Source organism: Sturnira hondurensis, unplaced genomic scaffold (genome assembly GCF_014824575.4).
Source record: "Sturnira hondurensis isolate 20B ecotype Veracruz unplaced genomic scaffold, ASM1482457v3 Scaffold0007797, whole genome shotgun sequence".
NCBI classification, from domain to species: domain Eukaryota; kingdom Metazoa; phylum Chordata; class Mammalia; order Chiroptera; family Phyllostomidae; genus Sturnira; species Sturnira hondurensis.
In genome coordinates, this window is record NW_028080428.1 from 2,513,081 (window position 1) to 2,527,469 (window position 14,389).

At 53.3% G+C, this 14,389-nt stretch overlaps 1 protein-coding gene across 3 annotated transcripts in view; it reads left to right on the forward strand.

Moving 5' to 3' along the window:
* Positions 1-14,389, forward strand: part of PACS1 (phosphofurin acidic cluster sorting protein 1) — a 120,054-nt gene that overhangs the window by 98,299 nt on the left and 7,366 nt on the right. For 2 of the 3 annotated variants that reach the window (XM_037053262.1, XM_037053264.1), the window contains exons 8-19: positions 534-593; positions 1,343-1,503; positions 1,884-2,001; positions 5,866-5,946; positions 8,878-8,993; positions 9,165-9,300; positions 10,420-10,524; positions 11,070-11,176; positions 11,895-12,049; positions 12,189-12,299; positions 13,039-13,141; positions 13,542-13,584. In XM_037053262.1, coding sequence (XP_036909157.1) covers positions 534-593; positions 1,343-1,503; positions 1,884-2,001; positions 5,866-5,946; positions 8,878-8,993; positions 9,165-9,300; positions 10,420-10,524; positions 11,070-11,176; positions 11,895-12,049; positions 12,189-12,299; positions 13,039-13,141; positions 13,542-13,584 — 1,296 coding nt within the window. The remainder of the gene's footprint in view (positions 1-533; positions 594-1,342; positions 1,504-1,883; positions 2,002-5,865; positions 5,947-8,877; positions 8,994-9,164; positions 9,301-10,419; positions 10,525-11,069; positions 11,177-11,894; positions 12,050-12,188; positions 12,300-13,038; positions 13,142-13,541; positions 13,585-14,389) is intronic. The other variant, XM_037053263.1, reaches the window with a different exon arrangement.

A 14,389-nucleotide genomic window follows, 5' to 3' on the forward strand; every position in this document is an offset into this window, starting at 1 on the left:
TGGATGGAAGCAGTGGTGGTGCAGCAGGAGCAAGGGTAGGAATTAAGGAACACAGGGCTGTGGGGAGAAAGGGGCGGGGAGCGACTCCAGATTTAGACTCGGGTGACTGGGTGGAGGGTGACATTAGTAACCGAGGAGGGAACACGGGGACGATGATGAATTTTTGGGGGGAAATGCTGAGTTTGAGGTCCCTGTATATATGCAGGTAGCAGTTGCCAGTTGATACCTCGGATCTAAAGGACAAAAGAAAGTGATGAACTGCAGGTGCCTATGTGGACAATACCAGGGCCAGCAGATGCAGGGCCCAGGGGCCCACGAGACCTCCTCCTTGCCCTTGCGCACTGGAATTAGCCGTGCTTGGGCCTGCCTTCCCTCATAGGTTCTAAGGGCCAGAGGGTAGACACTGTCTCCTTCCACCTCCCTGCCTCCCACAGCTTCACATAAACATGGGCGCTCAGTCTCTCTCGACTCAAATTGATCACCATTCACAAGTGGGTGTTGTTTGAGAACTATTGTGCAATTTGTCCCTACAGCAACCTAATATCAAACAGAAGTTTGTGGCCCTCCTGAAGCGGTTTAAAGTTTCAGATGAGGTACGACCCCTTACTCCCGAGGTCGACGGTAAGTAGGCTCCCCTGAGTTGCACCCTCGCTCCCAGGGTGCGCTCTTTGTTGCCCCTGGGAGTCAAGATTCTGGGACCCTTAAGTGAGAGGGCAGCTAAAGAAGAACTTTAAGCCCCTTGAAATGGGAAGAAAGGCTTCGCATGTGGCAGCCTGAGACTTCTCAGTGTTTGGAGACGGGTGGCAGGGTTACACCCAGCCATTGCTTAATGCTAAGCCTCTGGTTTGGGGATTAGTAAAAATGCAGTTGTCGTTGTTGGTTCCCTTTTCCTCCTGTCCCCAGGCGGACACTGTGAGCAGCAGCCCGCGAGGCGGGAGTGCCCTCCATGGTCAAACCTTGAGTGACTAAGAGCCGGCCTTTAACAGAAAAGCAGTCTGGGCTCTGGCTGGCCCAGTGCCCATTTCCACAGACTTCTCAGTGGAAGTTTCTCCGTGCCCACTCTTTAGGAGAGGAGTGTTAGCGCTTCTGCTTTTCTTCCTGACACCCGGTCCGTAGTGTGGGGTGTTAGAGGCAGGGGGAAGGTGGTCTCCCCACTGCCCTGCTCTCTGGGCTGGACCACAGCCAGACACCAAGGCCACCCCAATGAGTGTGGAGTCATGGCATGTCCCTCGGTGCGGACTAGTGAGGGAGGCCCGTGGTGCCTGCGTGGGAGGAAGGAGCTGTACATCTCCTGTCGCTGTTAACAGGGCCACCCCAAACTCACAGGGCTTTTCCCCTGCAGGTGGGCTTTGGGCTGGAACACGTGTCCCGGGAGCAGATTCGAGAGGTGGAGGAGGACTTGGACGAACTCTACGATAGTCTGGAGATGTACAACCCCAGCGACAGCGGCCCCGAAATGGAAGAGACGGAGAGCATCCTCAGCACCCCAAAGCCCAAGCTCAAGTGAGGCCCAGCTTCCTCTGGCAAACTGTCTCCTCGCACACCCCTCCTTCCCAGACCCCAGTCCCGCACTTCCCCCAGCCTCCACGTCCCCTTAGCAGGGAATCTTGGTTCCTCATTCTAGTTGAACCTCCAGCTCTCTGGATAAAGACCATTGTTTCTGCCTCTCACTGGCAAGAGTCCTGATGGGACTTTCCTGAAGTCCCGCCTTCCAGGTCCCTACTTGCCTAGCCTGTGCTGTGTCCTTCCTCACCAGGTGTCCTTGAAGCTGAGGTCATTGATCTTTCTTGAACACCAGCTCTACTCAGCTCTCCAGGAGCAGCTGTTCTGGGCCTTGGTGGCCACTGGCGGCCACTGACCCTGGCTGTGCTTCTTTATCGCAGGCCCTTCTTTGAGGGGATGTCGCAGTCCAGCTCACAGACGGAGATTGGCAGCCTCAACAGCAAGGGCAGCCTCGGCAAAGACAGCACCAGCCCTGTGAGCAAGACCAATGGCTGTGGGGTAGGGGAGAGGGGCCTGGGAAGTGTCGGGGCTTAGCACTCCAGGCCCTCTGCTCTTGGCTCATGTGACCTCAGAAGAGCAGGCTCCTCTTGTTTCAACCTTGGTGGTCCTCATCTCAGTCCTGGCGGGGGCTTAGTTCTCTAGAGGCATTGCTGCAGCCATTCCGCTGTTCTTTTTGGTCTGATCCCACCGTGGCTTGGCGCCTTCCTGCCCAGAGCACATAGCGCTTCTAAACCTCCCCCCCCCAGCATCCGTTGCGTGGTGGCTGGGAGCATGGCACCAGCCAGTGGTAGACAATTCAGCAGCACAGAGGTCTGTCTGTTCAGGAGACACTGAACATATGTAGATTGATTCATAGAGGGGGCAGTGCCCTCAGATAATTCAGAACTTAGTGGGCAGGTTTCCATTTTGCTGGGTGAGCAAGAGGAGAAAGGAGCTGACTGCTGTAGCACCCTGAGAGCCCATCATCTTTTCTTAGATCAAAGAAACTAAATCCTTTAAGTCCTCCTATTCTTGCCACTTTAAGAGCAGTAATTCATCCTGCAAACAGGTATGAACAGTTGGGAAATAATATGAAGTGTGCAAGGTGCCTCATTCCCTGAGAAGCATTGTGTCTGTGGAAGGGCCACCCCACCCCCACCCCTCCCAAGTGTCTGCAAACCATCAGAACCTAGTGGGCTGACATACTGCCTGCTGCCACCAGGTGGGGCTGTCTTCCACCTAATCCCTCCTGGTGAAGGCACAGAGGCACAGTCTAGCCCTAGAATACTGACACCAGGTGGGTTAGTGAGGATGTGGTACTGAAAACCCCCCAACAGAGAAAACTCAGGCCTCCCACTTGCAGACCCTGCACTTTTTCAGCAACTCTCCAGCCCAGGCTCATGTGATCTGGAGCTGAGGACACCTCACTTTATCATTTGTGTTTAGGATGTGGCTGCTCTTTCTCCCAGGGCCACTGGATGGCCCTGCTGAATTGTCACTGTGCATGTGGATAGATCCTTGACCACTAGAGCCAGGTCTATCTTAAATATGAACATAAGTGATGAGGACCTGGCCGAGGGAGGACCGCTCCAGTGTCCGAGGGATGCAGAACAGGGCTCTGCTGTAACACAGTGCAGTTAGATGATTAACTGGGGCAACAGCCCAAAAGCCTCAGCATAGCACCGGGCCTGGGGGGAATGCTCAGTAAATGCCTTGTTGGTATTAAGGCTGTAAAAGAACTCAGTCTTCACACTGGAGGGGCCCCCGGGTCCCTGTTGGGGAAGGGGAGGGCTGGGTGGAGGGCTTCACCTGCTCTGCAGTCAGAGTTCCTAGTTTGGATCTTGACCTCCTCAGTCCACTGGCTGTACGTGGGGCAGTTGCCACGCTCGCATTCCTTCATCTGTGTCACCGTTTAAAGCACATGCCTCACCAGGCGGCGTGAAGACAATTGAGAGAATGCAGGTGGGACCTCTAGCACGGTGTTGGGTGGATGGCTGGAGTGATTCACTGCAACTGATAGAATCTAGGTGCCTTTTTAGTAAGTCTTTCAAATTCTGGTTTCCTTAGCCAGATTTCGTACTCACTTTGCTGATTCTCTGTGACATTTCTATTTTGAAGAACCCCATATGTCTTGATGTGGGTGTGCAACTTTGGAATCCTTGCGTGTGAAAGGCACTTTGGGGAGGGACTGCGGAGCAGGGCTGCGCTTTCACACGGAGGACTCCTTGGGCCTGCGTAGGCAGGCCTGCACGTGTTCATCCTGTCTCCCTGATTTCCTAGCATCGTTCTTAGTTTTTCTCAATTTTTCTTTCTGTTCCCCAAATTTTAGAGGATTTAGTTTATCACTGGAACCAGAAGGGATTTCTGCTAATAGAAATTATTACAGTTGTTGAGTTTTCCCAAGACTCCAGCACACAGAAGCCTGAGCCGATAACAACAGGCCCCCACAGACCAGGAGATGCAGACTTCCAGCCAGGACTGCCTGCTGCTGCAAACTGCTGTTTCCACAGCACTGGGAACAACGGTGTTAGAGGCTGGCTAGTAGTTCATTAAGGTGGTAGCCGGAAGTACCCCCCACACACACACGCAGGAGCCTGTGCATCCTCTGCAGCAGCCAGCAGCCAGCAGTGCCCCATGGGCACAGTGCTCTGGACTGTTAGCGCGTCCTCCAGTGCCACACAGACAGACACAGCCGCTGCACTGCCAGTGTCCCAGGGTCCTGCGGTGAGAACAGCCCTGGCACTTATGGGAGCAAGAATAGAAATGTGTCCGAGTTCGCTCCCAGCGGGGTTGCTGGGAGCACCTAGAAGAGTCAAGCAATAACCGGCAGTGCCCTTCAACCCCCGTGCGAGTTACCGGTCTTGCTGGGCGCGGCAGCTTTGCAGTGGGGGCTGTGGGGTCGCAGGCTAGATGAGGGCATGCTGCTTTGACCAGCAGAGTGGGGTCACGCTGAGATCCAAAACTGAGTGAAATCCGCTTCACACTGAAGTCTGGCCAGGACTTCAACGTGGTTCTACTGTGACATTGGTTGTTACACACAGTGTGTAGACAGCCTGGCTGTGCAGTCTGGAGGCAGCCTACTGTGTGTGGCCCCAAGCCAAAGCATCTCAAGGTCTGGGGTCACAGGGTCTGGTTGAAGCCTGTTGGGTTAGTCCTGCAGATGGCTTCTCAACCAGGGATGATTTCTGCCTCCCAGGGAACATTTGGCGATGACTGCAGACATTTTTGGCTTTCACAGCGGGAGGCGAGGTAGGGATAAGGGGCTGCTACTGGAATCTGGTAGGTAGAAGCTAGCGATGCTGCTGAACATCCTACAGCACACAGGACGGCCCGACTCCAGGGCAGGGTCTGGCCCAAACTGTCGATAGAGTCAAGGTGGAGGAGCCCTGGTTCAGAGAGTGACACAAAGGCCCACTTCTGGGGTCCTTACTCACTAGTTTGCCGAGTGACCCCTCTAGCCTGTCAGCCTGGTATTTCTCAGTGCTCCGTGGCTTACTGATGCTTCAAGGAAGGACTTGAGTGAGTAGGAGGAAGGGGGGAGGCTTGATCTTTCTGGCTTTCTGTTCCCCACAAGAACAAAGACATTCACTGAGACCAATACCTTCTCTTGGGAGCATTCGAGGTCTTGCTCCCTGACATTGTCCTCAGTTGGCTCAAATAAACTCTTGTAACAATTTTTAAAAATACATCTTTTCTCTAAGTCTCACAACCCTCAGCTGATCATGACTTTGATATTGGTGTATGCACAGCCAGAGCAGTATTAGCAAATATGAAAATCTGACTATCTGTATTTGCAAAATAAATTTTTTATTTTTATGAGAAATACTGATAAGAGTTGGATACCAAAGGGAGAATTCATCCACACCCAAGTGGCTTGACGCTGGGTGTCTTTTGCTTGGTATATTCCTTTGAGGGTTTTCTAGGTGTTTTGTACCAAGCAAAAAGCATTTGGCTACCATGAATGTCTTTAGTCTCACAATCAAAGACCTGAAAGATCCTCCCTTTATTTTCAGCAGTTTCTGGCAAGCAGACGAGGCCCCATATGTTTCTCCTGGGCAGGGGGTTCACTGCGTCCTGGGCAGGACTTCATGGACCCGGGAGCAAAGCCCTCTCAATGCAGAGCTTCTCTTCCCTAGTGACACCCCAGGAGAGGAAGAAAGTCTGGATTCCATACCTCACCATTACTGACTTAATAATTATAAAAATAACTGACCCTCTGAGGCTTAGTTTTCACCAAAATAACCTACTTATAAGGTGAAAATTCCGAAGATTGTATTAGGTCTTTAAAGTAAGGGAAAGTATTTTAAGTTTCTTGGGTACCTAAAAAACAAGTTAGTGGTAATTACTTGGATTGGTGATGACTAATTATTACAATTTTTACAGATGGAATTGGCTGCTCTAGAAAAAGTCAAATCTGCTTGGATTAAAAATCAAGATGACAGCTTGACCGAAACAGACACTCTGGTATGTACAGTTCAGGCTCCCGGTTTTACTGCTCAGAACAGCTTTTGTGTCTTTAGGAATAAAGGCAAAAAGACCCTTAGGACCACCATGGAAATTTTGCCTAAATTTATGGGCTTGTGAATGTCCTGTCTCCTCTTTCTCCTGAAATCCTTGCTCCTGGAAATAAGCTCCCCTGGGGGCCAGGTAGTCCCCAAATTACCGAACCAGAACGGTTCCCATTCTGCTCTTTAATTTGATCAGTGCCGGTTTGAATGATTCTCATTCTCTGTCCCCTTCATTTACTTCTGAGAGGGATGGTGACCCATGTCTTCCCCTAAAAAAACTACCTCTTTCTCCCACATTGCTCTTACTGTGGCCAGGCAGCCACAACATTAAGTCTCCAAGGAATTCCTGATCCACTCCTTGCTCTGAGACATGCTAGGGCTGCCCAGGAGAGCAGGCCAAGCCCTAGTGAAATGGACTGGCCGGGCTGCACAGTGTAATTACACGTTGAATTCCGCACACACACACATATTGGGCAGCTGTATGTGCTGAGCACTGAAGATGCAAACATGAGAACCCGCCTCGGCCTTCGAGATGCAACCGTACCGCAGGAGAGCCAACCTGTGCACAGCCCGGGTAGAGGCCCAGGGAGGGACAGGGTGAATCCACTGAGGGGAGGACGTCGGAGCTGGGCCTCACGGGCTATGCTGCAGTCCATCCAGTGGGGCGGGAGGCTGGATGTGGTGGGAGGGAGCAGAGAACTTGACTGAGTACCCTGTGGGGTGTGCTGCGCATCAGCCTTACAGTGAGACCTGGAAGTTAGTGGAGTCCAAGAAAGAGTTATTTTAAGCTTATGTTTCTTAGAGTAAATAACACTGCATTAAAGATCCAATGTATGACAAAGCATTCGGCTAGATTATAGATTGAGTCAAAACTTACCCTACAACTTGCACTTCGTAGTTCACCGGTGATCTGGGTGGCCCGGCTTTCACTCGTGCCCGCTTTGGTCCAGACTGCACAGGGGCCGTTTAAAAGTGGAATTCAGTCCTATTACTTCCTGACTAAAACTCTTCTTCCCACCTAGAGTAGCAAGGTCCTCAGTTCAGGGCTGGTGTTGGCAAATAGTTTGCAGATGTAGAGGACAGACCAAATGCTAAGGCAGTGTCCAGCACCGGGGTGCACTCCATTATACAGTAAGAGAGTCCCCAAAGGGTACAGGAGGAGCTTTATTTATATATTTTTAATACATTTTATTGATTATGCCATTACAGTTGTTCTGTTCCCCCCTTCATTCCCCTCCCCCCTGCACACCCCTCCCCCACCATTCCCCCCCCTTTAGTTTATAACCACATGTCTCAAGTTCTTTAGATTCTATATTTCCCCTACTATTCTTGTCCTCCCCCCTATCTTCTACCTACCATCTATGCTACTTATTTTCTGTACCTTCTCCCCCCTTCTCCTCCTCCCACTCCCCTGTTGCTAACCCTCCATGTGTTCTTCATTTCTATGGTTCCACTCCTGATCTAGCTGTCCTCTTAGTTTGCTTTTGTTTTAGGTGTGGTTGTTAATAACTGTGAGTTTGCTGCCCTTTCACTGTTCGTATTTTTTATCTTCTTTTTCTTAGATAAGTTTCTTTAACATTTCATATAATAAGGGTTTGGTGATGAGGAACTCCTTGAATTTGATCTTATCTGAGAAGCACTTTATCTGTCCTTCCATTCTTTTTTTTTTTTTTTTTTTAGACAGGAAGGGAAGGAGAGAAGGAGAGAAATATCAATGTATGGTTGCCTCTCATGAGTCCCCTGCTGGGAACTGGCCTGCAACCCAGGCATGTGCCCTGACTGGGAATGGAACCATGATCGTGTGGTATGCAGGCCTGCGCTCAATCCACTGAGCTACACCAGCCAGGGCATGTCCTTCCATTCTAAATGAAAGCTTTGCTGGATAGAGCAATCTTGGATGTAGGTCTTTGGATTTCATGACTTGGAATACTTCTTTCCAGCCCCTTCTTGCCTGTAAGGTCTCTTGAGAAATCAGCTGACAGTCTGATGGGAACTCCTTTGTAGGTGACTGTCCCTTTATCTCTTGCTGCTTCTAGGATTCTCTCCTTCATTTTAATCTTGGCTAATGTAATTATGATGTGCCTTGGTGTGTTCCTTCTTGGGTCCAACTTCTTTGGGACTCTCTGAGCTTCCTGGATTTCCTGGAAGTCTATTTCCTTTGCCAGACTGGGGAAGTTCTCCTTTATTATTTGTTCAAATAAATTTTCCACTTGTGGCTGTTCCTCTTCTCCTTCTGGTACTCCTTTAATTCGGATGTTGGAACATTTAAAGATGTCCTGGAGGTTCCTAAGCCTCTCCTCGTTTTTTTGAATTCTCGTTACTTCACATTTTTCTGTTTGGTCATTTCTTCCTTCCTTCTGGTCCACTCCTTGATTTGAGTCCCAGTTTCCTTTCCATCACTATTGGTTTCCTGTGCATTTCCCTTCATTTCAATTAGTTTAGCCTTCATATGTTCCTCTAATTTGTGACTAAAATCAACCAGTTCTGTGAGCATCCTGATCACCAGTGTTTTGAGCTGTGCATCTGAGAGGTTTGCTATTTCTTGGTCGGTGAGAGTTATCGGCTCTGGGGCTTTGAGTTCTTTTTGAGCCATATTTTGGACTGTTTGTGCCTGTTACATATGAGGAGCGGAGCCCTAGGTGTTCACCAAGGCGGGACAACTCAGTCTCTGGGTTGTGACGCTGTACATGGGGGCGGGGTCCAAGAGGGGCAATGGTTGTCCCCTCTGCTGCTTCCCACCGCTAGGGCCTGTCAGGAGGAGCTTTAGAAAAGGAAAGGGAGTGACCGACGCTCCTCGTGATGGTCACGTGCCCTGCCCAGGCTCCAGGAGGCTCCTGGTGGTGCGGAGTAAGCAGTAACCCTCGCTGCTTCCCTTCCTCTTTGACAGGAGATCACTGACCAGGACATGTTTGCAGATGGGAGCACAAGTCTGGTTGTGCCCGAGAAAGTCAAAACTCCCATGAAGTCCAGCAAAACAGATCTCCAGGGCTCTGCCTCACCCAGGTACTGAGGGTGGGAAGAAGCTCTGGAAACAGGGCAGAATGAAGGAAGCCAAGCAGTGGTACGAGGCTGCCACCGTGCTTAGCAGAGGCTCATGGCCTGGGGAAGAGTGGGCTGGCAGTGGCTTGGGCTCAGAGAGGCTGTTTCACCACCTCCTTTGCCTGTGTCTGGCAGCAAAGTAGAAGGGGGACACACTCCCCGGCAGAAGAGGAGCACACCGCTGAAGGAGCGGCAGCTATCCAAGCCCCTGAGTGAAAGGACCAACAGCTCCGACAGCGAGAGGTCCCCGGACCTGGGCCACAGTGCACAGGTACCCTCTGGCATCCCTGGGCCTCAGTTTCCGTCTTGTTGTCTTCCTGGGCAGTTAAGTGAGAGGAAGGAGGACCACTTTGAAATGCTCTAAGTAAAACCCTTAAAGATAGACCTACACAGAGAAGTCTAGCACACTTGTTATTTACTACTAGTCTGTAGTTGGCTTCAGGGCCGTTTGCAAGGAGCTAGGGCATGGAGTAAGAAATGCTAGCATTGTCCCAGGCTGCCATCAGCCCCAGTGGCAGTTCCACACCTTCTGGTTTGTTCTGCCTCCACTGGAGTGGAGATTGCAAGTTGACTCGGGTTCTAGAAGATGGCAGCCTTCAGGATCTCGCTGGGCACCCCAGACCGAACTCTGATACCTTAGGGCTGAAAGACCTTAGAGAGTGGGCTGGAATGGAAGCACAGAAGAAACTGGACACTGGGGACTGGGTTTGCCTTTCGAAGGCCAGTGGCTCCAGGGCTTGGGGAAGGACTTCATTGGAGCCGACACCTCACACAGCTCCTGTCTTCTGGAGTTAGCAGCAAGCCTGTTGGTTTGCCGGACAAATACCGTTGAGAGCAAAGTTTTTGGCAGCATGGCTTCCTGAGTTTGACGCTATTATCTAGCTGAAAATGAACCCAAGACTAGAATAGCCCAGCGCCTGGGGCGACACGTTGTCCTTCCTGCTAATCTTCCATCCTGGAATGCCTTTGGTTCCCGAGGCCCAGGCCCCGCCCAGCACTCAGCGCCAGTCTCCTTAGTTCTCTCCCCAGTGCCCTCATTCCCGCCCCGGAAGCACCTGCTCAGTGCCCTCTCCCTGCCCTTTCCTGGTCCTCCCAGGCCACCTGTCCTGTCTGCCTGCCTTGGCACTGCTCGTGGGATGCCTCGTGCGCCTCCAGCTTTGCCTGCCCATCCTGTCAGGAGGGCTGCTGTGGCTTTGTTCCCGCAGACACGTGTGTTCCCTGAGCGCTCTCTCCACTTACTCTCCGTCCTTCTCCTTCCCACTGTGGTCTGACCAGTGGGACCCTGGGCCTCCTCCGCAGGTGCCTAGTCTCTCCGAATACCCTGCTCTGGGAATCCTCTACCCACTAGCCCACCCTGAGAACTGCCTCACAGACACTTCTGTCCCTGCAGATTCCAAGAAAGGTGGTATACGACCAGCTGAATCAGATCCTGGTGTCAGATGCGGCCCTCCCGGAAAACGTCATCCTTGTGAACACCACGGACTGGCAGGGCCAGGTGAAGTGCTGGGCTGCGGGGCCCAGGGGAAAGGTCCTGGAGAGCAAGCGACGCCAGGGGTGTGGTGTGGGAGGCAGGGCGTGGACAAATAAGAGAAGGACCCCGTATCTCGGCTTCTACCCTGAAGGGACTCTGGGTGTTAGTCCCACTTCTGTCCTTCTCCATCCCATGGGACCTCGGTGTTCTCATCTGCGAAAAAAAGCAGCAGTGTCACCTGTTCTGCCTTCTTCTGGGGCGGTTGTGTGCGTCAGAGAGCGGCACGGGGGGAAGGTCCCGTGGGAGTGCCAAGTGCTGTAATGCCCAGTGGTTGCCCATAGCTTCCATGAAGGCGGCTCAGAGCGGGCAGAGCAGCCCCAACCCACTGCCACTGTCCACCCAGTTAGATCCCGATGCCTGAATCCCTCTTCCCCAGTGGTCTGAAGCACAAAGGACAGGACCCTGCAGCTTGGTCTGGGCCCTGCCTGCCCTCTTGGCACCTGTGGGGGAGCCATGTCCCTGCCCCATGGCCTTACCAGTGTCCCTGCTCCTTTCCTCCCCGCCCCCAGTATGTGGCAGAGCTGCTGCAGGACCAGCGGAAGCCTGTCGTGTGCACCTGCTCCACTGTGGAGGTCCAGGCCGTGCTGTCCGCCCTGCTCACCCGCATCCAGCGCTAGTAAGGACTCGACTCCTCTCCTGCCCTATGGGGTTCCTCTCATCTCCCTCTCCCCCCTGACTTCCAGGCAGTGACAGGATCCCCTGGCCTCGTCAGACCAATAGTCCACGTCAGTGCATGGTGGGGCAGAGGCAGGTCATGGTGCTCAGATGTCCCTGCTGGCCCCAGAGGGTCAGTGTATGGAAAATGTCATTCACCTGCCCTCTCTGCCTGCCCAGCTGGAGTCCTGCCACCCCTTGACCTGCCTCATCCTCTTCTTAAACCCAGGTTGGGGAAGGCCAGGAAGAAAGGACCTGGGCTTTGCAAAGACCCTTTTCTTCGTTCCTCTAACCGTCCCATGCTGCCTGGTGTCCAGAGCCAGGGTTTGCCCTCCTAGGACCTCCTGTGGGACCCAGAGTCCCTGCTGGGAGGAGACTCTGGGCATCCTGGCATCTGGGTTCACACCCACCTGACCCCAGGGGCATCACTGACCTGTCTCCCTGTTAGCTTCAGCCAACTCCATTGTCCTTCTAGACAGTGACCTGTCCTCTCTGATCCTGACATCTTCCTAATTTCAAAAACTCTGGCTTATTGTTTTTCTCTGTATTATTTTGTTTGTTGGTTTGTTTCTCCCCTATGGGTTATTAAAATCAAGTCAAGTCTGAGCTTGGAGACTTCCTCTGAGCAGGCTGCTGGCAAACCTCCGGAAAGTGGTTGTGACTGTCCCCTTGCTCCCCAGCTGCAATTGCAACTCCTCCATGCCACGGCCAGTGAAGGTGGCAGCCCTGGGCGGCCAGACGTACCTAAGCTCCATCCTCCGGTTCTTTGTCAAGTCGCTGGCCAGCAAGACCTCCGACTGGCTTGGCTACATGCGCTTTCTCATCATACCCCTCGGTAAAGATGCCAGATCCCCCTCCTGTATCAGGGTGTCAAGGTGGTGGGTGGGGTCCTCGGAAGGAGCAGTCAGGGGCCACAGGCCAGGCCCTCATCCTATCCGCTCACCTGCTCAGCTTCTCTGGTCTCCACCCGCCAGGTTCTCACCCTGTGGCCAAATACTTGGGCTCAGTCGATAGCAGATACAGCAGCGCCTTCCTTGATCCTGCCTGGAGAGACCTGTTCAGTCGCTCAGAGCCCCCAGTGACAGGTAATGTCCCCTCGTAAGGGATTGAGGCAGAATGCACCTGGTTCAGGGAGAGCCAGCCTTGGCTGCAGGAGGCCTGCGCACACGCCTCTTCCTCCCCTGCAGCTCTGGTGCTCCCAGTGTCTTTGTATGTTCATCTTCTCAGCCTTAGTAAGTGGAGGCCTGTTAAGTGTAGCCCTTCCCCCCTGCATGCCTTTTGTCTCTGCTGTTTGCTCTGCTCCTGTACATCTAGAAATAAGGAGGGCCTTGGGGAGTAGTGCTGGGGGGCGTGCCTAGCTGTAAGGTCAAATGTGAGCAGAGGAGAGCCGCTAAGCATCCACTGATGCACAAGTAACACCACACCAGCCGTGTTGTCCTGAAACAGAGTGAAGCGGCAAGCAGTGGGTCGCGCTGGAGCTCTGTGCCGCTGAGGTGGCAGGTGCTTCCTCAGACCCTGCAGGAGGCGACAGCCACCGACTGGTGGAGTAGAGGGGCTCCTCCGGATTATAACGTCGGTGTGAGCACAGATGGCAGCCTGGGAGCAAGGCTTGGTTGGCCTGGCAGGGAGCAGGGCCGGGAAGAACAGCAGGCAGGAGGGATGGAAGGGAGAGGACAGTGCCTTTGGCCCTGGCGCCTTAGAGTCAGAGCCACCAGATCTGTAGGACCTCTGCCTCCACTCCTGGGTCTCGAGAAGGGGGCTGGCAGGGTGGGTTGCCCGGTTTGCCTGCTGCAGTCAGTCAGTTACCTCCGGGCTTTTCCGCAGAGCAACTGGACGTGGTGGGGCGGGTGATGCAGTACGTCAACGGGGCGGGCGTGACACACCAGCTTCCTGTGGCTGAAGCCATGCTGACCTGCAGGCACAAGTTGTAAGTTTCACTTTGGGAGATTTCTTAAAAATAGGTGGGGTGGGCTAGATCAGTCTTGAATCTTTGCTTGTTCACGTTTTCCCTCCTACCCGTTTCCCTGTGTAGGAAATCTCAGAGACAGTGCTTTTACTGTCTCCCGCCCAGCCCTCCCTCCCTTGCCCTGGGCCTCGGCACCCATCTGGGCCCTCAGTACAGAGAAGCCCACCCCAGGGACTGAAACTCCAAAGTGGGAGCAGGGGGTCTAGTGTGCAGAATTGGGTCTTGGGCCTCCATTCTGTGGCTCCTTGTGCCTGAAGCCTGATGGAAAGATGTGTCTGGACTCCCTCGGAGCCACCACGGAGCATGAGAAGCCCTCACGGTCTCCGCACTAACCAGGCAGCTCTCTTGTCTCTTCCCACAGCCCTGATGAAGACTCGTATCAGAAGTTTATCCCCTTCATTGGCGTGAGTACAGACTCCCCTCTCCTCTGCACCCCACCCGTTCTCCTGGCCTCCCTGTCCCCCCGTCACGCACACACGGGAGGAGCTCATCTCGACAGTGGTTCTCACCAGAGGCGATTCTCCCCCGTGACATCTGGCAATGTCTGGAAGCATTTTGGGTTGTCATGGCTGGGAGTGGGGGTGCTACTGGGATCTTGTGGGTGGAGGCCAGGATGCTTCTAAACACCCTGTGGTACACAGGCCAGCGCCCACCACAGAGGGTGACCCCACCCCAAGGGTCGTGGTGCCGAGGCAGACAGCTTCTGGGCTCACATGCGTGCGGCTCTTCCTTTCGGCGTCTCCTTTCTGGAATCATGCTCCACCCCCAGTCATCGCCAGTGCCTCCCATTGAGTACACCAGGCCCTGCACCTGGTGCTGTGGCCTAGGGAGTGGCATCCAGCGTGTGGCTCCTGCGGGCTCAGGGAGGAGAAAGTTGCTTCCAAGAGAACGATAGATGATATTCGAAGAGAAGTCCAGAAAATAGGTTGTTTCCATCTTCAGAGTCAGAAAGACCACTGAGAATGAGGGTCTCTTTCCCCCATTTAGACAGAGGAAAATCCCTCTACTAGTGGCTTTGGAAGGGGACCCCCTCATGGCTCTCTGTGGTGTCAGGTAGTATTGATCTTTGGTTCCTTTGGCGGTCATTGGGCCACAAGACATAGACCTACCAAGAGAGGGGGCCCTGAGGGGACAGCTGACCGCCTGCGGGAGCCAGACTCTGCCAGAGAAGCATGACTGGACTCAGATTTCCGCTCCACGTAGGAGATG